Here is a 25398-nt window from a genome sequence, read left to right on the forward strand (position 1 = left end):
GTTTAAGGTATTCGCTCATAACAGGTTTATGGTATTTGCCCGTAACAGGTTTAAGGTATTTGCCCGTAACAGGCTTAAGGTATTTGCCCATTACAGGTTTAAGGTATTTGCCAATAACAGGTTTAAGGTATTCGCTCATGACAGGTTTATGGTATTTGCCCATAACAGGTTTATGGTATTTGCCCATTACTGGTTTAAAGTATTTGCCCATAACAGTTTTATGGTATTCGCTCATAACAGGTTTAAGGTATTTGCCCATAACAGGTTTATGGTATTTGCCCATAACAGGTTTAAGGTATTCGCCTGTTACTGGTTTAAGGTATTTGCCCATAACAGGTTTATGGTATTTGCCCATAACAGGTTTAAAGTATTCGCCTGTAACAGGTTTAAGGTATTCAATGTACAATAAAGCTTGTCACTGCATTGAGCCATTGGTTATTTCGACTGAAATCAGATGAGAAATGGCCTGTCTTGAGGCCAAAAAGTCACGTTTTCAAATAAACTTTTTAGGTACCAGTATAATTTTAACATATTCTTGGTTCTACTCATGAAACGCTTTCAAATTATACAAAAACTATATATTGGGTCACCAGGCTTTCAAAGTTCATTTACGTTTACACAGAATTCCTTAAGCAAATTGAGATTAGAGAGTTGGTAATACAGTGAAAACTCGCTACCTCGCAGTCGTTAGGACCTTGGAAAACACTTCCAGATAATGAACATTCGATATAACTGGAATACAAAATGATTATTACTTAAACCACAACATCTAAAATAGTTCAGCATTACCATAACATCAAGATAACAGAGTTCGACTGTATGAGCTGTCTCAGGAACTCGAAAAATGCCATGTACGGCACGCCTTCCTATGTTGCTGTACATTTCTGTTAAGTTTGAAAGAAATAAACTTGCATATAATTAATAATAATATTGCCATGGTGAGTAATTGTAGTATATCATGTACAATATGATTGACTGGAAGAGACCTTCAAAATTAAATTTCCTTTTAAGGAAAACAACAAAGAAATATGTGAAAAAGGTTTATATATGAGACAAGAAGCCAACATTGAAAAACGTTAACAGTGATCGTTATTTTTATGGAGTTAGAAAATGCGAATACAAATAGTCAATACCGAACACAAAAAATACAATAATTGAGGCCAGTGCTATGGAATTTAGTAAATTAGTATAACAGCAAAAAAATAGCATGTGTATATAAGATGAAAGATACAAGTATTTAGTGAAAACAATTAAAATGCCAAAAAATACAACAAGACAAACAATTATATATAACATTATTATCAGCGCAAAAAAGACATTTTAAAGGTTTAAACGGTTTGTTATGAAAGTTGTACGAGTTTATAAATGCGTACAATTCTATAACCAAGTTTCTCTAAACACGCTATCATTTTTTGTAAATGAGTTTAACAAATTTTGTTTTGAATGTCCACTTTATTCTTTTTCTATCGTAAATACAAATTTGATGTCTCTTACATTACTAAATACATAAAACTTCACTGTATAGCACACATAATTTAAAGCTACTTATTTGTGATGTCACATAAACAGTTATTACACTAGTTAGTAGTTATTAGTTATAATAATTTATATATTATGTCCTTATTTCAGTATGTCGAAGTCATTCATGATATAAAAATATTCGATTTGCACAATATCCTATGTACCCAATGTCCTTCAGTATGTTATGCTGAGCATGTATTTAGTTACCCAATAGAATATTTGTGCTAAAAGCTACAGAAACAAGCTCAGTAGCAAAAAGTTTAAACATAAACCCGGTTTAATAGCTCTGGGTAAACGCCAAAGAAACTGTAGTGTATGTGAATAAAATACTGTTACCTATAAAGGTAAATATCATCATTTTATTACTGACGCCAAAGTGAATTGCCTTCTTACATATAACAAGTTAGTAACACTGGTTACATATATACATGTATGTACAAAGTTTCATGAAAAACGTAAACGTTTTGCGCAACAAGGATATCTCAATAACTTGACATGTTTTCTTTGAAAAACAGAAAAAATGAAATTGATATCATTTTTTTGTCTAAATATAATATAATTTCACACCTACATAGGTATGGAACACATAAATCATACATGCATAGCTTGTTCAGATCTTGTTATATATTATAAATGATTATGCTCAAACATATTGGATAAAGACGAACACAGTTTAACTGTACAGGGTTTAAATGCAAACATTCTGAAAATAAAGGAAAAAATTAGGTAACCAACCCTTTAACAGCATGAGAGTATGAGAACACAAATATATTGGCAGGAAACAATTGTGACATGATTTTTAATAATTAATTGAAACCTATAACTATCATTATTGTCAAATAGGATCAGATTCTAATTTGTTCACAAATTATTCATACAAAGTTATACTTTCATGTAATAAGAAAATTCCACAAACTCGTACAGGTCAATATAATGATTCACAACACAAATATCCCTAGATTTTCATGACTGCTCTTACAGTGCCGGGGTTGAAGAGCTAATGATATCGAATACCAACGGAAATGCAAAAAAGATTACCACTATGGCAAAGAATACAATACCTGCCATAATGTTAGTGGCAATATTTGGTGGGATTGTTAATTTATAATTCTTACAACATCTACAAACACAACCCCAAGTGTCCATGACCATATTGTCACTGATTCCAGAACCGTTTTCTGCATCTTCAACAAAGATATCGCTCACATCGACATACACTGAGTTATCTATCTTGATTTTAGGCTTGCCGTGAACTCGCCACTGCTTTAACTCTGGATTTCTGACGAGGGTAAAAGCTAGAAGCCATCTTCTCTTAGCAATGCTCAGTTCTGAAATGCGTATTGAAATGATCATCAAAACAAAGAGTTTGAACAAGAAGCCTTAAAAAGCTTAACAATATGTTGCTAAAGATTAAAAACCATTTAGCTATTGCATGGCCTAGTGTTAAGACGTGTTTCGACTTGGCTGGACTCGTCAGTAACGAATACAATTTCAATGGATGTGAGGCGCGTTTTTTATAGCCTGTCATAAACTCTTCACGAAATATTACTTGTATTTGCTGTAACGTTTTCTTACAGACTTCCTTTCTAAGTGTGGCCTTGAAGATCTGTGACCAAAACATGCACGCTGTACATTGTCCCGATGTGGTTAACATTTGTTTAAGTTGTTATAAAATGCATAAATTAAGGAGTTAAACAATTGACATGAAAGGGGAACAGACTGATTCACAGACGTATCGACAAGTTGAGCATCCGTCAATTAAAAAATGCAAAATGGAATGTACTACACTGATTTTACCGTTTTAAGTAATGCAATTCAAGTACGAAACTGTTAATTCATATGTAAAAATACAATACTTTTGTCGTTGTGTTCTGGCCGGACGTCTGCATACAGAGGGTTTTCTGTGGTGGGCGTGGCCCTGTTGCGTGTCGTTTCCATGGCGTCACTGATTACATGACAGAATACCCGCATCACTGGGTGATTGTGGGCAACATCGACTAGGATCATACCGATGTAGTTTGTGTAACCTGGAAGTATTTATTTAGCAAATGTATCAAACAAAAGGGTCGCGGAGCGAACGTCAATGCTCATTTGTTCTTTATAGTGGAACAAGTGGCATAACTCAATAATGATTTAAGCCAGAGTTAAATGTCTTACTGTGGATGCGGTATAGTCTTAGGTAACATTTCTACCAAGTTTCAGAGTTATGGCTTATTTTTTTTTAAAACGGCGCCGATACCCAGTCTATCACAATAACCAAAAAAATCGACAAGTTAAGAAACAACGGATTGAATTCAATAAAGTATCGGAATAATTTTAGCATGTGTTATATCACATGACAGAAAGATGTGTCAAATAATACCATGCCAAATATTAATTTTAATAACTTTCATCGTACGCAATGTTTAACGGAGTTTCAAGTTCAAACAGTGATAGCAAACAATGCCATGTTTAAGCAAGAGCAGAAGATGCAAAGGCTTGATTGTTTTAATGACTAAAATATTTCGCTTCACAAGTTTTGGCCAATAGATGAAATTTGGACATACTGGTTCAACTCAATTCACTTTGAGTGTAAGAGTGAACTTTCCTTTTAAAGACGAAGGTATCCTACTTTGGGCCTCATGATCCAGGATGTGACGCAAATGTATTGTTGTCAAAGCTAACAAATTGTATCCAGAATTTATACAAACTTGCATAACTTGCATACATGTAAATACAGAGTTACAACGTATGTCAAGTAGTTTTCATTTCATACAGTTTATTTAAATACAATGAAACTTTTTTAATCACAAAGATATTTACAGTTTTTTATCAAATCACCACCACCCCGCCATTGCCATATATATTGATTATGTTTGCTGTCCTCGAATGTATTAACAACTATATATTCAAGCCTGATCTAAAACCAATGTTAACCATCGAATTATTTTAGGAAATTTCTTACATTTATCCATTGTCTCATACCCCCGCATGTAAAGGCTTCGATCCATTCGAGGAATCAGAAAAACGCCGAGAACAGCACTGAACAAGATTCGCTTCACGTACTGAACAAGACCGATGCTTGCATTAAGAAACAGCATGAAGAAACTGAAGACATCGTACACCGTTCTGAAATGGTACAAGAACGTGGTGATTGTTATAGTACATGTACTTCCGTAATTATAATTTAATAAGATAGTATTTACCTGCAATTCCTCATATAATCAACAATTTTGCAAACGGTCCAGTGAAATAACAAACGAAACAAAAACGATCACAATTCTAATATTAAAGATTTAAATTTCAGTATTGCATAAATTTTCAAGCAACAAAACTGAGTATCATTTGTTGCATATAATCAGGGCTGGAAATAAGCCTTCGTGAAACAAATCCTAGGTAAAGGAAATGTATAAGTGGGCCATTTCCCCCATTTTAAGAGTGAAGAAAAACTACCCCACCTGACTATCAAATACTAGGGACCTAGCTACTGGCCAGGGGTCAGTTTCATGAAGCATTCTAGGTACAATTTCGTAAGTTGGAGATTTTTCAGCAGTGTAGACATCTAGTCCCTTCAAATTAGATCCTAAGATACTTGATGAAATGGCTCATAGTGAAATATTATGGTTCGATTCTCAATTGACAACCATTTTTTTCCAAACAGCGGGGCAGGAATGATAATCTGGAAAAAATGATCTGACGTAACTTCAAATCTCCCACCTGTTATTAACGGCCAATGGTTTGTATTTATGGCTTTCCTCAAGTTTTGGCTGCATGAAAAACTTTGCCACTAGAATACTCTGTGCTTTGAAGATTAGAACTGTACAGACCGGATAGCTGAAACATGAGGTTGGTATCACATTTTATATTAAATCTATAAAGTTTCATTTTTTGCGGACTAATTGACTGAAAATATCTAAACAGTACAATAATGCGCCATAAACAATAAAAACAAATGCTTGACAAAGAGAGAAAATACATAACAGTTTGGCAACACTGCAAACAATCGTAACCCCTCGAAAATTATTGAATGTTTTTAAAACACATGTGTTGCTATGGGCCTACAGATCCCTGGTGATCCTTACACAACCAATATGTAAGCATTTTTTAAATATCTAAAGGTTGCATGCATATACAATAAAAAGGAGGATTTCTTTGACTTTATTCTCAAAGCAAACAAAAGAAGGCTTACATCAGCCACTCGAATCGGGGCCACAGTAGATGGAGTTTGTCGCTGTCGTCCAAGACTCTAAACGTAAGAAACATCAAGGCAACTGGTACGCAGACCACAACATACACAAATATTGATCCTGAAATCAACCATGGAACAACTGCTTGGGGCGTAACATTAATTTAAGCATTATGTTTTCGCATTTTATTTTTTTGTCTTATGTATGAACAAGCAAGACTTTGACTAAAGTAACCGGTATTTCAATTTAATTTGGTTGATAATCGAACAATCTCTTACACTTGATTTTGCCCATTAAGAAATTGGTGATTTCGCCCTTTAACTACTTGTTAATTTTGCTTGTTAAAAAACTTGATATTTTTGCCCATTAACAACTTGGTAATTTTGACCATTTGCAAATTTGTATTCTAGCCATTTAACAACAAATAATACAGGATTTAGCATAACAATTCATATTCACATACCCCAAAATGATCCAACGATTGAGTTACCAATAAATCTCATTCCCTGGGCCTGGAAAACATAATAAAAATGTTGCATCATAATGATATTGCATGAAAAGACCAGTTCATGGTAGTGAGCTTAAATGCATGAGCAGGAAATCGTTATAATTAAAACTGTATATTTATAAGGACAGCAACATTATAAACGATGTATTAGGATTATATTAATATCTTTATTATTTACTAGCCTGTTTCCTGCATTATTTCCATTAACATATTTTGAAAGACTTTTTAAGATACTGATCATTTTTTTTAAACATTTAAGAGACAATAATGCTAGGAACATGATGCACGCAGCATTTAAGCACATGAAATTAAAGCATTACAGAGGTACACATCATGTTGGGAAAATCAGAAGGCACAAACCATGTTGGAAGCCTTAAAGAGGTAAAAACACAAAGCAAGCCTTAAAGGACCACACAACGTGCACGAAAAACGCTGCAAAACAGTAGACTAAGTACAGTATTAGTTTTTATATTTATTATAGGTTTTGTCACATATTTCCATCATGAGAGATACCCTGACCGGCTTAATAAAAAGGGACACAAACCATGTAAATGTTTGGTGGGCAATTCCTCAATACAGCGGGAATGAAACTCCTGTCACCCTTGTACAGGCACAGCATATCTCGCCTGTGAACATATGAAATATGACACATTGCTTACTTGTAGATTGATTAAAAATTGCGGTTTTTATTCATATACTCTTACGAACTCATCAGGTGACAAAGTTATAACCTAATGAAATTTCAGTTAAATGATGTTTGCGGAAAAAACGCCTCGCGAAATTAAAACTCTCTACAATGAAATAACCTTAAACTATCTAAATATTACTGAAATAAATCTTTAAAACTATTTATATATACTGTAAATCTGTTCTTTAGATATTCTTTTAGCGAAATTTTCAATTATAAAACAAAGTCAGTGCAATTTGTGTTTCAAGTTATTTAAAAAAATATTCGCAATAAACAATAATTCTAATATTGAATGTAACAAAATACCTGTAATTCATGAGAACAAGGTAGACATTTCTTAGTCCACAGAGTACAGTGATCAGGCAGGCAATCACGTTTGCCGCTGAAATGAAATCAATTAAAAAAGATCATACATTTCTACGAAAAAAAATCCTGATAATTTAACGACACTACGTATGCAAGCTCAGAAGCCAAAAGTTTAAACATAAACCCTGTTTAATGGCATAGGGTAGACGCCAACAACATAGAACACAAAAACACAAAAATCACAAACAAGAAACATGGAACAACAGCACAAAACTCAACAAACAGCACAGTGCGTACATACCATATAAAGTTATAAAGAGTTTATGTTCAAAGTATCTGTGAATTTCTGAACCAATGTCATTGATGCAGCCATTTTATATTCAATACAGAACACTATGTTGACATATTTCTCGCCGATTTCTGTATATCTAAACCACAGTTCAATAATATACTGACCTGTTAGCAGCCCGTTGAATTGTGGGAGAGGTTTGCGTATAAATTGATCAAATAAAGCTGCAAGGTTTAATGTCGTCTGAAACAAATGCGATTTAACATTATTTATTGAGTATGTCCTACTCAAAGAGTGCTAAAGACCACCTAAATCTACTTTTGACATAGTTCGTTGCAATGCACTCACTTTTTGGATAAATAATTATACAAGACGAATGTGTTGATTTTATAAAGACACATGATACAGCAATTCTAAACAATCATAGTCTATGCCATGTGTATTTATGACTGGATAATACCAATAATCTCAACTCAAGTTTGACGCATGTAAGATATGGGTAACCTTTATTTTTAATAGTATTTATGATTTTGTCTTTAGAAAAATAAAAACGTGTATTTTCCATAAATGATCTAAAAAGACTGATCTTGACATCGCTTTCGACGTCAGCTTAACTGATACTCAATGTTTTTGATAAACGAACATTTGTGTCCATCAATGGTCAAACTTAAGTTCAGTAAAAAAAGTGCATTTAGCAGATACAGATTTTAATTCCAAAATAATTGCAGGTCGTTCTTAGCAAAACTTAGTTAGTACACATCATTGCATATGGATTACATACTGGTATTACAGCTAGTCTCCACTGTTATTTTATTGCAGAGCAATACACATTATTCATATGTATAAATATATGCTTAAAGATAAACGAAAAATATAAAAGGATTTTATGGCCATTAAAAAGAAGTATAATGCCATTGTCTAAGCTTTTGCAAGGTTTACATGGATCACTTGTCATAAAAAAACAGTGAAGTTTGGTATTATGTCTTTTAATTTTGAACATTTTAAATGCTGCTCTCGATTCTTTTAACTTACCCAGTATACAAAAATACATGAGACAAATGTTGTGACGAGGATAGTAATGGTAAATTTGAAACCTGGGACCGGTTTAACAAGTTTACGAAACCATCTAATCCAACACGGCATTGTCCTAGAAAACAACAAATCATAACTGATGTGCATTATGTACATTCTTTATAATTAAAATGTTTTTTAATTATTTTTTTTCATTTATAAGAATACTGATTAAAATACAATTATTCTTGCATACAGTTTCGTGGGTTGTCATTCTTACCAACTGATGTTTATGGGTTATTATTCCCCAACATTATTATAATGACCATACTACTTTTATCCATGAGGTATCTTGCTGTAACTTATTGTTTTGCTTTTGCTCCCACTTTCATCGTTTATCGTTTTCTCAATTCAATAGGTCAATAGGTATTTTACCTTTAACACTTGCCTTCATTTATCATAGTTTAAATTGCCCTAACTTTAAAGGGTTTTATTGGCCAACTTTCTTTGTAATATCGACCTCACTTTAGTAGTTGTATGTTACTCATGTCATGGATTATCTTACATAAACCTTAATGGGTTGTTTTACCTAACCTTCATGCTTTTTCTTGGCCAAAATATAGGTATGAATTGTGTAGGTTAAAATGTCATCTCATATGTTGAACATCGAAAGCGGTAGAAGGCATCGATAAGCAAACTGCAATTCCTTACTTTAAAAGAGCGAATATGTTTAAGTTTATTGAGTTGATGACCTCTCAAAAGACTTTTGTTAATAGAAAATTTGCAATGTGTATGTCTAGGCGTTTGAATTACGAGTTATTTTCCCCCTATCTTAATAGGTTATCAAGCCTTCCCTGTTATGGGTTATTCCCCCCCCCCCTATTTTAATAGGTTATCAAGCCTTCCCTGTTATGGGTTATTTCCCCCCCCCATCTTAATAGGTTATCAAGCCTTCCCTGTTATGGGTTATTTCCCCCTATCTTAATAGGCTATCAAGCCTTCCCTGTTATGGGTTATTTCCCCCCCCCCCATCTTAATAGGTTATCAAGCCTTCCCTGTTATGGGTTATTTCCCCCCCCCCATCTTAATAGGTTATCAAGCCTTCCCTGTTATGGGTTTTTCCCCCCTATCTTAATAGGTTATCAAGCCTTCCCTGTTATGGGTTATTTCCCCCAATTTTAATAGGTAATCAAGCCTTCCCTGTTATGGGTTATTTCCCCCCTATTTTAATAGGTTATCAAGCCTTCCCTGTTATGGGTTATTTCCCCTCTATTTTAATAGGTTATCAAGCCTTCCCTGTTATGGGTTATTTCCCCCCCCCATCTTAATAGGTTATCAAGCCTTCCCTGTTATGGGTTATTTCCCCCCCCATCTTAATAGGTTATCAAGCCTTCCCTGTTATGGGTTATTTCCCCTCTATCTTAATAGGTTATCAAACCTTCCCTGTTATGGGTTATTTCCCCTCTATTTTAATAGGTTATCAAGCCTTCCCTGTTATGGGTTATTTCCCCCCTATCTTAATAGGTTATCAAACCTTCCCTGTTATGGGTTATTTCCCCTCTATTTTAATAGGTTATTAAGCCTTCCCTGTTATGGGTTATTTCCCCCCTATTTTAATAGGTTATCAAACCTTCCCTGTTATGGGTTATTTCCCCCCCATCTTAATAGGTTATCAAGCCTTCCCTGTTATGGGTTATTTCCCCCCTATTTTAATAGGTTATCAAGCCTTCCCTGTTATGGGTTATTTCCCCCCCCCCATCTTAATAGGTTATCAAGCCTTCCCTGTTATGGGTTATTTCCCCTCTATTTTAATAGGTTATCAAGCCTTCCCTGTTATGGGTTATTTCCCGCCCCATCTTAATAGGTTATCAAGCCTTCCCTGTTATGGGTTATTTCCCCCCTATCTTAATAGGTTATCAAACCTTCCCTGTTATGGGTTATTTCCCCTCTATTTTAATAGGTTATCAAGCCTTCCCTGTTATGGGTTATTTCCCCCCTATTTTAATAGGTTATCAAACCTTCCCTGTTATGGGTTATTTCCCCTCTATTTTAATAGGTTATCAAACCTTCCCTGTTATGGGTTATTTCCCCCCTATTTTAATAGGTTATCAAGCCTTCCCTGTTATGGGTTATTTCCCCCTATTTTAATAGGTTATCAAGCCTTCCCTGTTATGGGTTATTTCCCCTCTATTTTAATAGGTTATCAAACCTTCCCTGTTATGGGTTATTTCCCCCCTATCTTAATAGGTTATCAAGCCTTCCCTGTTATGGGTTATTTCCCCCTATTTTAATAGGTTATCAAGCCTTCCCTGTTATGGGTTATTTCCCCCCTATTTTAATAGGTTATCAAGCCTTCCCTGTTATGGGTTATTTCCCCCCTATTTTAATAGGTTATCAAGCCTTCCCTGTTATGGGTTATTTCCCCCCCCCCCAGCTTAATAGGTTATCAAGCCTTCCCTGTTATGGGTTATTTCCCCCCTATCTTAATAGGTTATCAAACCTTCCCTGTTATGGGTTATTTCCCCTCTATTTTAATAGGTTATCAAACCTTCCCTGTTATGGGTTATTTCCCCCCTATTTTAATAGGTTATCAAGCCTTCCCTGTTATGGGTTATTTCCCCCCCCCCATCTTAATAGGTTATCAAGCCTTCCCTGTTATGGGTTTTTTCCCCCCCATCTTAATAGGTTATCAAGCCTTCCCTGTTATGGGTTATTTCCCCCCCCCCCATCTTAATAGGTTATCAAGCCTTCCCTGTTATGGGTTATTTCCCCCCTATCTTAATAGGTTATCAAACCTTCCCTGTTATGGGTTATTTCCCCCCTATTTTAATAGGTTATCAAGCCTTCCCTGTTATGGGTTATTTCCCCCCTATTTTAATAGGTTATCAAACCTTCCCTGTTATGGGTTATTTCCCCCCCCCCATCTTAATAGGTTATCAAGCCTTCCCTGTTATGGGTTATTTCCCCCCTATCTTAATAGGTTATCAAGCCTTCCCTGTTATGGGTTATTTCCCCCCCCCCCATCTTAATAGGTTATCAAGCCTTCCCTGTTATGTGTTATTTCCCCTCTATTTTAATAGGTTATCAAGCCTTCCCTGTTATGGGTTATTTCCCCCCCCCCATCTTAATAGGTTATCAAGCCTTCCCTGTTATGGGTTATATCCCCCCTATCTTAATAGGTTATCAAACCTTCCCTGTTATGGGTTATTTCCCCTCTATTTTGATAGGTTATCAAGCCTTCCCTGTTATGGGTTATTTCCCCCCTATTTTAATAGGTTATCAAACCTTCCCTGTTATGGGTTATTTCCCCTCTATTTTAATAGGTTATCAAACCTTCCCTGTTATGGGTTATTTCCCCCCTATTTTAATAGGTTATCAAGCCTTCCCTGTTATGGGTTATTCCCCCCCCCCCCCTATTTTAATAGGTTATCAAGCCTTCCCTGTTATGGGTTATTTCCCCCCTATTTTAATAGGGTATCAAGCCTTTCCTGTTATGGGTTATTTCCCCCCTATCTTAATAGGTTATCAAGCCTTCCCTGTTATGGGTTATTTCCCGCCCCCCCCCCTATCTTAATAGGTTATCAAGCCTTCCCTGTTATGGGTTATTTCCCCCCTATTTTAATAGGTTATCAAGCCTTTCCTGTTATGGGTTATTTCCCCCTATCTTAATAGGTTATCAAGCCTTTCCTGTTATTGGTTATTTCCCCCTATCTAAATAGGTTATCAAGCCTTCCCTGTTATGTGTTATTCACCCCCTATCTTAATAGGTTATCAAGCCCTCCCTGTTATGGGTTATTTTCCCCCAAACGATCATGGGCCATCTTGAACTCGCAAGGATTAATTTGCCAAAACGTTCATTGTTTTTCTTACCAACACTTTTTAATGGTTTATTTTGCCCCACTTTTCACTGGGTTTATAATGGGCCATTTTACCCTCCTCTTATTTGCTGATTTTATGACTTTCATGGCCTATCCTGCCCTATTGTTTATTTGGTGTTTTGCTCTAACTTTAATGTAAGTCAAAGACATCTCCCCATAAAGTGTTGCCCTACAGCAAAGCGAACCCAATTATAATTTGTACCAACCTCAAAGCCTCTTCTGTTTCTGTATACTTTCTTGGATTGAACAGAGCCTTTACATACAGTAGATCAGTCTTTTTGCACAATTTCTTTCCAGCCTGCAGAGATGTTACAATAATATTATATATTAATTACAAATTTTTTATCTTAAAATCATACGAGGGCATCGGGTCAAACGACGAAGTAATAGCGCAGTTATACTTTTCTTAATCAATAAGGAAGAATCAATTGAAGCGAACTCATTTCAAAACATTTTAACTTCAATTCTCTGATTTGTTTCATTCATTATTTTCTTTAAACAGGTATTGTAGTGTAGTAATAATCTTGTTTAAATTAATATGTAAAAATTTCGGACAAATATGGAAGCAACATTATCCTAATTATGAATTTGCGAAAAAGCACCTCCTCAGATCGACTCCTTGAATATTTCTTCTGTTTTATACACTTGGCAAGCTTCCAGACAAATTTGATGACAACTATAAGACTGAACAGAACTATCGGAAGTTCGCCCTCAATAGATGCGCGTCCTGTTAAGCCCACAGAGTCCTTAAAAAAGATTATATGATTTATGATTAACAATCAGATACAATTATATAGATAAACGTATTCGACATACAAATAAGTACATATGATTGAATTTATATGAAGATAAATCCAATTTGGCTTTGGAATATATTTATAGTGCGGATCGTCGGCAGCGAAATATTTTTACGCGCCAGGTCCGAATTATTGGAGATAATGTTATATAAATTTAAAAAACAACAATATATTTTGTTAAGCCCACAGAGTCCTTAAAAAAGATTATATGATTTATGATTAACAATCAGATACAATTATATAGATAAACGTATTCGACATACAAATAAGTACATATGATTGAATTTATATGAAGATAAATCCAATTTGGCTTTGGAATATATTTATAGTGCGGATCGTCGGCAGCGAAATATTTTTACGCGCCAGGTCCGAATTATTGGAGATAATGTTATATAAATTTAAAAAACAACAATATATTTTTATCACATTAACTTAAATTGTTTTATTGACAGTTTGTAAATATATGAATGCATCTAATTGATGCGTACTTCTTGGAAGAATATGGAGAATTATCAAGAAATTTGATCAGTATAGTTAATATGTTCTTGCATGGTAATTCCTGCGAACGGAACGTGTGCAGAATTTGATAAGATTATAAGAAACTGATGTGGTCTCATTCTGCATGTATAATAAAAAAAACGATTATATTTGGCGGGTCTATCATCTACAATGATGTTCAATGAAAATGCCAGGGACGTTCAACCGGCCAGTTTAACAGTGTTTGTATACCACTTGGTTAATTGCCTCATAAATGCTACGTCGGAGGGCAACACTTTGCTTTGAATGAAGACTTTAAACAAAGACAACTTCACTATTTCTTCATCATTTTAAATCATTCGGAACTCCTCGGCCATTTTTTTCAAAAACAACCTCGGATGTATGCCGGTACGTCTATTGAAGTAGTCCGTATTTTTTTTAATAAAAGCATTAATTAAATGTAGTGTTTAAGAGTTGTATTCATTGCTCTCAGTTTAAATTGATTGCCAGTGAAGTGTATTATTGCAAAAATAATTACGATTCCCAAGAGTTAAGTCATCAATTTTAACTACTAAATAAAGATTACTACGCGATCTATTTGCAGCGGACTTAAACGTACCACTTTTAAGTATGTAAACTGTCCATATACATCCGAGGTTGTTTTTGAAAAAATGGCCGAGGAGCTCCGAATGCATTTTAAATATCATAGCGAAGTCTACGCCGCTTACGGAGCCTTCGGTCTTTAACCAGAGTTTGATTGGGATTTTAGTTTCTTAAAACATTATTTTTGAAACAGGTTTGTGGAGGTGTCTGATGAAACTAATCATCTTATCAAACTCCGTTAATAAAACAAAGGCGGGGCTCTTTAAGCGGCATAGACTGCCCTTTGTTTCATTTAAAATGGTGAGGTAAAAAAAGGTTATCTTTGTTTTAAGTCTTCATTTTAAGCAAAATATTGCCTTTCGACGTAGCATATATGACGTTGTTTGTCACGTGGTATACACACACTTTTAAAGCAGTCCCATAAAATCTATATATCAGAACCAATAGTTCACATACCTGATGTCAAATTATATCGGACACTTGCAGTGTTCATTTTCGGACCAATTCAAGCCAAATTGTCAATGCTTAAACGTATACTCTATTTAATAAAAAAGAACTCTAACCTTTTTTTGTATGGACGAGTTGGTGTATTATTCGAAAACATACTTTATCACATTCTTTTACCTTTCTCGTTTATGTTTATTTAAAGCAATCTTGTTCATATCAAGGCAAAATTGTTATTCCCAATTTTAGTTACAATGAAACTTTTTTTTCTAATCTAAAAGACCCAAAGTGGTGATGAGAAACTTTGACTTATAAGGAACAACATTAGAATACAGGGAATTGGTTTTGAGTATGTTATAATGTTCTATTGTTGTGCCGCGAAAAAAAAGAGTAGACAAAGTTTTCAGGCTTTGTTCCATGTTTAAACTGAAAATTACAAACGTAACGTTGAATGCGAGCTCTAATAAGACCCAAAATCTAATTTTCTTTAACCTTTCTGAACAAGTTACAGCAACACATCTTAATCTTATTTATTGCATAAGAGCTGCAATTGAAACCTAGATGGACGCCACTTAAGTCAACCTCACAAAAAAGCCATCCTCGGCTCCCGAGCGTATCATAACTGGGTGCCGAGGATGATAAAAGCGCCCAGAGTTGTTTTTTTACTATATCTAAGCATTGCACATTTGACAAACGAAATACAGCGAGCTCTGAAAATAAGCATTATGGGAACTCATTAAAATATTTACCGGCGCATCGAACTTGGCAGAACATCTAGCAAAAGCCACAAGACGAAACAGCTGGAAAGATAACCTAAAAGAAAGTTATAATTACACCAATAAGATCATGCTTATTCTTTAAAATTATTCAGCTATGTTGTATAATATTTATGAATAATTAAGGCTAACTAAAGTATTATATAACGTTACATATATTTCTCATATATTTTGAATAAAAACAAGGACGATTGAAAGTAACATATTTGAATAATAGTTGTTAAGTGTTTGCGTGAACAAAACATTGATCAAGTGATATTATCAAGCTATGGCCCTGATTGTATTGAGATGCTTGAAAGGACAGTCAAAGGGACTTTTGTCAATTTTTACAGTCCAAGGACAAATACTCCAAAGTAAATAGTGTTATCTGGCTACTTGAGATATAATATAATGTCATGAAACATTGTAACTCTGTGGATTAAAGATCTTAAATGCTAAGGAAGAGTAAAAAGCAGACAGCGGTCAAATTCAATTTTGTAAATTTTTGACAATTTAATGGTCATACCTCCATAGTTTATAGTTTAATCTGTCTGTTCATTGAATCCAGTCATCAAATACTGTTACCAAGTTCATTAACAATTGGATAAAATATTCCCAGTTTCAACGTTCAAGGCCATGCAAATTGGTCAACGAATTGTAACAATTCAGAAATTTTAACTCTAAGGTTTATTTTGCAATCTGGCTGTTGATCAAAATCAAGCATAAATATATGTCAATAGACATTACATCCAAGTTTGTAAACATTGGGAAAAATGCTCACTTTAGAAAGTAGACAATATAACGTGACGCCCAAGACAATGACACGGATTACGATGCAGACGACAACGACGCCAGATAACATGATCCCTTTAAGTCTGTTATGCGTATGATAGCAAAAAACACACCATCCGTCGTATCAATTTATACACTACACAAGTAATATGATTTTATTATATTAATTGATTACGAAATTCTACTCCCACAGTTAACAAAGTCTTTTTTAACCTCCAAACTTGTCCAGCTGTGTTTTAGGTTTAAGTTGTTTACATCCAACTGAGTAGAGAACTCCAGTTCAAAACAAGTCCCGCGATGCCATACATGCAAGCAGTTGGTAGCATATTTTTATTCTTATTTATATTAAACCCATTATTATTGTATTGCAAATCGCCATACCATCCCGATGAATAGAGAAATCCGGTTATGGCACCGACCAGTGTGTAACGAGTTGACATACAGGCAAATAATGGGTAGCAGATAAGGCTCGTCTCCATACTAAGGATGTACACCAAAAAAACTGCAAATGAAGAATCGTTATGTATATTACAGACTACAGAAATTGCCATGTGCATCTGGCACAGATGGATACTCTACAGCAACGATTTGAAAGCTAGCTAAGAAACAAGACAGTTACAGTTCGGCTTTATATGGAACACTCAGTTACTTATGTATCGTCTGCATTTCAATTTTGAAAACAAATTTAGATTACGATCAATTTGCAAAGACATTTGTTCTTTTTGTATACCGTACAATTTTAGTCTGGCACAAAATGTGAAAGACTGGGAATTAAGACATTATCTAATGAGAACAAGATTCTATTTTTTTGACAAAAACTGTGGACTTACTTTTTGCCCACACTGGAAATTCCTCACTGAATGTCTTGGATAGAACTTGTAGAAGGATTGTTGTTGCTGATCCAAATGCAAACACTATGCCCCATTTGTTTCTGGGCTCATCTAGAAAACTGAACGGTCTAAAAACAGACATACAGAGGATTGATTTTTTTCAATTTTCTGCTGTCCTTTTAGTTCAAATTTAGATAGTTCAGTTCAAAAGACAATTTGTTTGAACCCTTTTAAAGAGGGACCTTAACCTTGTTACCTCAATGTGAACCGAAAATCAAATGCTTAATGATACAAACTGTTTCCTATTAACTGTTAAAAGACATTGTCTTTTAATTTCAAGTAATTGCAAAAGTTGTTGTTATGAACATACCATATCAGATGGTATTGCATGTACCCTCATGTACTTACAATGTATACCGACCAATCGAATTGCGACAGAATACATGTGATTCTTAATGATGCGAATCTTTCTTTTTTAAGTTCCTGATGAAAACTTATAGTATCTTTTCTTACACTCTTAACCTGAAGTAGTTTATACAGTGGCATGTGCCTTTGAAATGGTTGGGTTACTGTCAAACCATTAGATCACGAATTGTAATTTTTTTCTACATTTGTGTACGATGACTATTGAGGACTGCCACCGCTCGTCTGTTCTTTCAGTCGTTTAAGGAATATTTTTAACTCAACTATTTTTAGCGCATTGAATACATATACATAGGCGTGCTTTTATTCGTTACACAGGTGCTCTTCATCTCATGTTACCATCAAGGATTAACCTAATGTACCATTGTTTCCAATGAAATCGAGAAGCTAAGACAATACCTTGACATTAGACACAGATAAGCTAAAATGAGGAAAAATGATGAAACCACAACGCACTTTGCAGAAATTAAATGCAGCGTACCTTGGAAGTCCAGGGCGTCCACCAAGAAATTCCAGCTTAACTGATTGTCTTTTTTCAAGAAATGCTAACGAGAGCAAGATTAACACCTGAAAATATGAGGTCGTGTTTCTCAGAAGTAATTTTGATTAGTTTTACCTATTAATTTCACTAGTTAATTGTAGCTTGATTGTAACAAAGCTGATAGCAGGATTCCTTTTTCTTGATACAAACCAGTACTGACGTTCAATAAAAGTGCGTATAACAAGAGACCCCTTGTAAGCTTCGAACCTAAGTATGGAATTACTTTAAAATTTATCATTTCTTAATCAGTCATAGTTTGAAGCTTTGGAATCCGGATTACAAATAAGTATAAGACACACTACCGTTTGACTTTCGTATATGTTCTTTATATATTGGCATTCCTGGTAATTTCCTACAATGCAAGTTGTAACTAGCGAGAATCGAGACGATTTATTGACGTTATTTGTAAATGAAAGTCTACAGCCAATTGTATAAAACTGTTTAATTCTTTGCTTTGGTTAAATTTGTCAAATTTGTCATTGATTGGTCAATATTTAACCGATAATAACTGATGACCAATGAAATTGTTTGCATGATCAATAACCAAAAAATATACAATTTGCCCCAGGATTATTTATTCATGTTTGCTGGGTATGAGGATCCGGAATACCACCCAAATGACATGGAATCTGGTGATTCAAAAGACGTGTGACACCCTCAACTTTGTTTCAGACAAAGTTTCATTGAATTTGGAGTGGTAGTTAGCTTCATTGCATGACCCTTTGTACAGAATACTTTTATGAAATCCTATCAATTACCAAGTAATGCAAAGAAATATTTCAACATCACTTATCGACGGTTTGCTGCTATATCAATAAACGACGGTAATCGTAAATGCAACTTACAGCGGGTATGCTTCAATATCACTTACAAACAGTCTGCTTCAGCATCACTTACAGGAGCTATGCTTCATAATCACTTACAGATGGTATGTTTAAAAGTCATTTACAGACGGTATGCTTTAAAGTCACGTACACACGGAATGCTTCAACATCACCTACCGGTGCTATGTTTCATAATCACTTACCGACGGTATGCTTTAAAGTCAATTACCAACGGTATGCGTCATTGCCACTTACAGCCGGTATGCGTCACTGTCACTTACAGACGGTATGCGTCACTGTCACTTACAGACGGTATGCGTCACTGTCACTTACAGACGGTATGCGTCACTGTCACTTACAGACGGTATGCGTCACTGTCACTTACAGGCGGTATACGTCACTGTCACTTACAGACGGTATGTGTCACTGTCACTTACAGACGGTATGCGTCACTGTCACTTACAGACGGTATGCGTCACTGTCACTTACAGACGGTATGCGTCACTGTCACTTACAGGCGGTATGCGTCACTGTCACTTACAGACGGTATGCGTCACTGTCACTTACAGACGGTATGCGTCACTGTCACTTACAGACGGTATGCGTCACTGTCACTTACAGACGGTATGCGTCACTGTCACTTACAGACGGTATGCGTCACTGTCACTTACAGGCGGTATGCGTCACTGTCACTTACAGACGGTATGCGTCACTGTCACTTACAGGCGGTATGCGTCACTGTCACTTACAGACGGTATGCGTCACTGTCACTTACAGACGGTATGCGTCACTGTCACTTACAGACGGTATGCGTCACTGTCACTTACAGACGGTATGCGTCACTGTCACTTACAGACGGTATGCGTCACTGTCACTTACAGACGGTATGCGTCACTGTCATTTACAGATGGTATGCGTCACTGTCACTTACAGACGGTATGCGTCACTGTAACTTATAGACGGTATACGGTACTGTCACTTACAGACGGTATGCGTCAATGTCACTTACAGACTGTATGATTCAATGTCACTTACAGATGGTATGCTTGAATGTCACTTACAGATGGTATGCTTCAATACCACTTACCGATGGTATGATTCAAAGTCACTTACAGATGGTATGATTCAACGTCACTTACCGAGGCTATGCTTTAAAGTCACTAACATATGATATGCTTCAATGTCACTTACAGATGGTATGCTTCAATAACACTTACCGATGGTATGCTTCAACGTCACTTACCGATGGTATGATTCAACGTCAATTACAGATGGTATGATTCAACGTCACTTACCGAGGGTATCCTTTAATTTCACTTACCGATAGTATGCTTCAACGTCACTTACCGATAGTGTGCTTCAACGTCACTTACCGATGGTATACTTCAACGTCACTTACAGATGGTATGATTCAACGTCACTTACCGATTGTATGCTTTAACGTCGTTTTCAGATGATATGATGCAACGTCACTTACCGATGGTATGCTTCAACGTCACCTACCGATGGTATGCTTCAACGTCACTTACCGATGGTATTCTTCAACGTCACTCACCGATGGTATGCTTCAATGTCACTTACCGATGGTATGCTTCAACGTCACCTACCGATGGTATGCTTCATTGTTACTTACCGATGGTATGCTTCAACGTCACTTACCGATGGTATGCTTCAATGTCACTTACCGATGGTATGCTTCAACGTCACTTACCGATGGTATGATTCAACATCTGTTTCAACGTCACTATACGTTCGTTTACTTCAACATCGTAACCAACAGTATGCTTCAACGTTACTTATCGACAGTATGACTTAACATGACTTTATATGATAAGCTCCAATGTCATAAAACCTAAATAAACGACTAAATACTTCAACCTCACTTACCGACGGTATGAGGAACCAGTGTGAGTAGGACTTGAGAATGTTGTTTCCAAATACTTCCTGTTTACAGTGCTCATATTCTTTATCAACAGGTGTTGTCGTTTCGGGTGTTTGCATCGGAAAAGATTTAGGGCTATTCAACAAAGACATGACGAAGACTCCCTCCTGCACCAAATGAAATACGTACAAAATTAAATAGCGAGTTCAATAATTACTCAGTGGACATAATTAATAAAAAAGCCTATAAAACCTATTTATATTTAGATACGAATTTAAGGTTCAAAGTATGTTTGAGGACTCATTAACCGGCTAACTGGGGGGGGGGGGGGCACATGCCCTTATGCCCCCGCTTAAACCGCCACTATAACGTATAGTATGAACATAGTTTTAAGTGAATAAGATAAACTTATGTGACAAATGAATATACTGACACTAAGATATTTTAATATAAATTATAGTAAATCCAAATATTGTCAATGTTTTAGATTTGGGGGGCCTGCGCATACATTTCAGATAATTTTTTGTCTTAAAAATAAATAAGAAAATGCTAATTTAAACATTATTGAGTAAAATGTTTCCAGCTTTGGGTCTTACTAGCACGATCGAAAATCGCAAATACAAAGGCATACGTAGAAAAATGTACAGAGATATCCTGGTATATCCTAAAAATCGATCATTACTGTCTAAATATTCTCATTTTCTTAAAATGATATCACGCAGATCGTTGCGTGCAGTGTCAAGTGATATACACAATAGATGTTTATGGATTTGCTTAAGCTTTCTACCCGGATTGTGTAAAATGAGCATCCATCCGTCCAAATGCACACATTCATACGTCCTGTTAATATCATATTCACCAATGCATTTATATTGTTTACTTTCTCATTTCTAAACTCCTTAAAATAGACTTATCTTTGGTATTGAGTTATATATACGAACTCATAAAATAGTTTACATTATCTTAGCGCAGAGATTTGGAATGTGATCTTATTGTAACAGATATAATTTTGCATGCCTTAACTCATAGTTTAACTTACCTGCTCAAATTAAGTTAAATAGTTTAATGAAATATATTCAAATCAAGATGCACATTTTACAAACATAGCTCATAAAAGGTTAAATCGTTCATTTCAAATGATGAATTATTTCCATGTCACTGTGAACAAATGAACAATAAATACATTTAAATAACTACAATGTATCATTTAAAACTGCACTCTCACAGAAATTGCCTTGTTTTTTATTGTTTTTGTTGTTGTTTTCTTGTCTTGAAAAGAGCCAGTTTTTTGCATAAATACCAGCCAACCAGTGATATAAGATTGCTGACAAAACATCAGATCGCAGATTTTCATATTTCCATTCGAAAAATAATGTTTTATGGCTTAAAGCGATACTTACGGTTTAAGAAAAATGCATAAAACATCAATTTTTGAAATTAGATATGAAAATCTGCGATCTGATTTTTTGTCAGCAGTCTTATATCACTGGTTTCCATGCATTTTCGCATAAATAGGCTCGTCCCAAGACAAAAAAAAAGTTGTCAAAAGGTTCAATCTGTAAGAGTGCAGCTTTAAGTTTAAATACCTCAAAACATCTTCAAATATCTTCTTTATATATAACATAATTCGAGTAATGTTATGTTAAAACAATTTATTAACAATAGTAACTAACCGAATTAAAGACTAAAACAAGGTTACCTTTATTCACGATAAAATAAAATTCCTTCTATAAATCAGGTGACTCCATTTTCTAAAAGTGATAACGACACACGCCTGCAGTCGCGTGAAATAAACTGCTGACTATTTTAAGTTTAAATATGATACTTGCTTTAATCGTAGTTTATTTGTTATGCTGTTTGAAACTTTGTAATGATAAAACACAAAGCAAAATATGACCGAGTCGAGATTTCTTTGCGTTTATCAAGCAAGCACACGACCAACAAATTAGACATTGATTTACCTTATATAACTGAACATTTGCTTCCAGCTGTAAGTGCACGTGTGTCAATATCCGGACTACTCGGATTTTCCCGTAATTCTTTTTTAAAGAAACCGTGGGAATCCGAGAGGTAACGAAAGTAACCGGAGTTTGTATTAGAATTATGACTTACCGAAAGGGACAAACGTTCAACAATGTACTCCTCTATAAAATCAAACACTATTACAATCTGATTATAGTTGTTACTGTTTATTTAATTGTAATTTGAGGGTAAATTTGTCATAATATACATTTGTAAGAGAGGGTTTCTCTACCAGCCTTCTCCCATTTAAATGGGATGTGTTTCGGCCATTTGCGGTTTTACAAAAAAAAGCCAAGTGTGAGCCGGTTGACCCACAATCCCCGCCCCACCCACACTCCGTCCCGTGGCCTCCGAAATACCATTTTCTTTTCAATTACTGTAGAGTATACATTTATAATCGCGTTCCATTTTGGTCTGGAATCCGGTTGATTAAGTAAAGAAAAGAACGAAATATCCAAAGACTGCTTTAACATCTAATACCAAATTACATCTGAGTAACATGACCCCATATTTTGGAGTCTCATTCTTGCTGTTGTAGTCAATTTGATTGGTTAAGCTGGAATTGCTTGTCGGACGCCCTGAATTTTCAAGGTAAACTGCGCTAATGTTCGAGATATTTGTGACTCTATCAGTTTAATATTTTAGCTTGTCTTTGTTTTCGAAGATGCAAAGCTTAAACTTGAAGCTAACATGAAAAAAAGTACACTGGTGTAACTACACGCGCATTTGTATTTCTTAAAGGCTCATTTTAGTTGTGCAAAATATTCCTTTATTGACAGAAAGAACAGGCCTCTTGAAATATATTGAACATTATAAATATAACTTAACTTTAATAACAGGAGTGATATATGTTTCATTTGTCAATGTCCTCAATAGCGAATTTATCAATAAATATTAAAACTCATGTAATTGTGGTTTGATATGAAAGGTACGTGCCATTGTAAAACCTACTTTAGGGTTAGATAACGATGATGTAAGTTTCTTCAAGGTACTTAAAAAGAAAGATTCTTCACGAGGTATCATTTAAGTGTTGTCCCAAGTTGATTTATTGGTATGCAAGACTGTCTTATATGTTAAGCTAGTGGGAATAATTTTATTTACACCTTTGATTGTAACTTGAACTTAAAGGACGAACTAATTCAGTTGTGTTTACCTTGAATCATTGAAAAAAATGTTTCTTGAACCATAACATCTAAATTTGAAAAACAAAACAACCTGTAAAATGTGGAAAACTGGGAACCGTTTTACTGATAATTCCTAAGTTGTGCGTAAGTTTCTATATACATTTTTAACTTACGTTAAAATGAGAAACGCGTACTTGCGTTTTATTAATATTTCGTGCGTGTGAAATATTTGTGTAGGCGTTAATCTCCGTTTGGAGGTAGAAATCTCCGTTCGCGCTCACCTTTCAAAAAAGTAAACAAACTTCGTCTGCGAAATCTGCAACAATGGTGACGCCGCAAAATGCAGTGGAAAGAGAATTGGTCCAGAGCAGAGCAGGAAGTGCTGATGAATTCATACTTTGATGACAGTCATGCCATTGAAAGCAAGTTTTGCCCTGGATTTAGTCATTTCGATAAATACAAATCGTGGAAGAGGATTGAGGAGCGGTAGGGTATTTTTATTAATATTGTCTTGGAACTTTGACTATGACGGATAACGACTTTATCAGATGTATATCAGGAATATAGCGCTTGCCTTTGAGTTATCAACAACCAACCTTATTCATATTATAAAAAAACAACCATTATGTGCGGAATTTAGAGTGTGGGCACAAAATAAGTCAGTAGTTTAGGCTAGGAAAAAGAATAATCTGATGTCAGTGTCAAAAACTTTAATCATTCATTCCTGTGTGCCATGACTGTAACTGGGTATATCATACTGGACCTAATGACACTAATGTATCGACTTGTTATCGAGCTATCATTTATAAAGAGGTAATATAAATAAAACGTGTCTGCCTACATAACGATAGTCATGAATTAAATCTCCTATCCGTTGCATTTGTTGCCGGACATAAATAATATGGTACACAGTACGCAACAAGGTCATTACAAAATGAACGCAATAATTGTGACATACTTCATGGGACCACAATACATCGTTTAATACTTTAATTATTCTTATATCATTGATAACAATTATCCATAAATAATTCGTTTTGAATCCATTTGTATGTAGTCGGGTCTTGTATACTTATAAAATGGAAACTGCAGCTTTAATGTTTAAAAGCCATTCCGCTCTGAATAGTTGTGACCTAATACCTTATCTAAAACGTAAGATAAGTTACACGCGTTCTTTTATTTGAATCGTTAATTTGTGTTTTGATACTAGTGGACTTATTTTAAAGATTAAATTTATATATGCAGTTCGTTTTTGACGGCTGTTTCTTTCATTCGTCTTTAGTAAAAGGTTAAAGGTATTCGATGTACAATTAAGCTTGTTATTACATTTAGCCGTTGCAATAAGGTCAAATTTTGATGGCTGGTTACCAGTATAATATCGGTATCATATTAAAGGGAATTGTAAAATAAATGCCTAACAAAAGAGTATTAATACAATTATTGCAGTTTCAACTCTTGTTCTATATATCGACTGAAATCGAACATGAACTAGTTTTTTAATATCGTCAGGCGGCTAA

General features: G+C 35.0%; 1 protein-coding gene across 2 annotated transcripts; it reads right to left on the reverse strand.

Annotated features, from left to right (window-relative positions):
- Window positions 1–1027: 1027 nt before the first annotated feature.
- LOC128214696 (stimulated by retinoic acid gene 6 protein-like) lies at window positions 1028–22734 on the reverse strand. Of its 2 annotated transcripts, none has more exons than XM_052921315.1 (18): window positions 22697–22734; window positions 20741–20902; window positions 17970–18055; window positions 17066–17193; window positions 16617–16737; window positions 15438–15501; window positions 12970–13113; window positions 12574–12665; window positions 8511–8625; window positions 7646–7721; window positions 7190–7265; window positions 6740–6821; window positions 6151–6199; window positions 5690–5807; window positions 5218–5334; window positions 4466–4629; window positions 3378–3548; window positions 1028–2849 (listed from the first exon to the last, which is right to left on the reverse strand). In XM_052921315.1, the coding sequence occupies exons 2-18, from the start codon at window positions 20885–20887 to the stop codon at window positions 2497–2499; spliced, it is 2103 nt and encodes a 700-aa protein (XP_052777275.1). In that variant the 5' UTR covers window positions 20888–20902; window positions 22697–22734; the 3' UTR covers window positions 1028–2496. The 2 variants fall into 2 exon arrangements, with proteins under 2 accessions (XP_052777275.1, XP_052777274.1); XM_052921314.1 differs by lacking the exon at window positions 22697–22734 and adding an exon at window positions 22435–22687.
- Between the last annotated feature and the right edge of the window lie 2664 nt (window positions 22735–25398).

Source organism: Mya arenaria, chromosome 13 (assembly GCF_026914265.1).
Source record: "Mya arenaria isolate MELC-2E11 chromosome 13, ASM2691426v1".
Taxonomy (NCBI): Eukaryota; Metazoa; Mollusca; class Bivalvia; order Myida; family Myidae; genus Mya; species Mya arenaria.

Bases quoted from the DNA above. Each gene is read 5' to 3' on its own strand.
- LOC128214696 (XM_052921315.1), bottom strand. From the start codon at position 20,887: ATGTCTTTGTTGAATAGCCCTAAATCTTTTCCGATGCAAACACCCGAA. The intron at 18,056-20,740 runs GTAAGTGAGGTT...TCATATTTTCAG, and splicing joins ACTGGTTCCTCATACCGTCG to GTGTTAATCTTGCTCTCGTT. The intron at 7,722-8,510 runs GTAAGTTAAAAG...CATTTGTTTCAG, and splicing joins CATGTATTTTTGTATACTGG to ACGACATTAAACCTTGCAGC.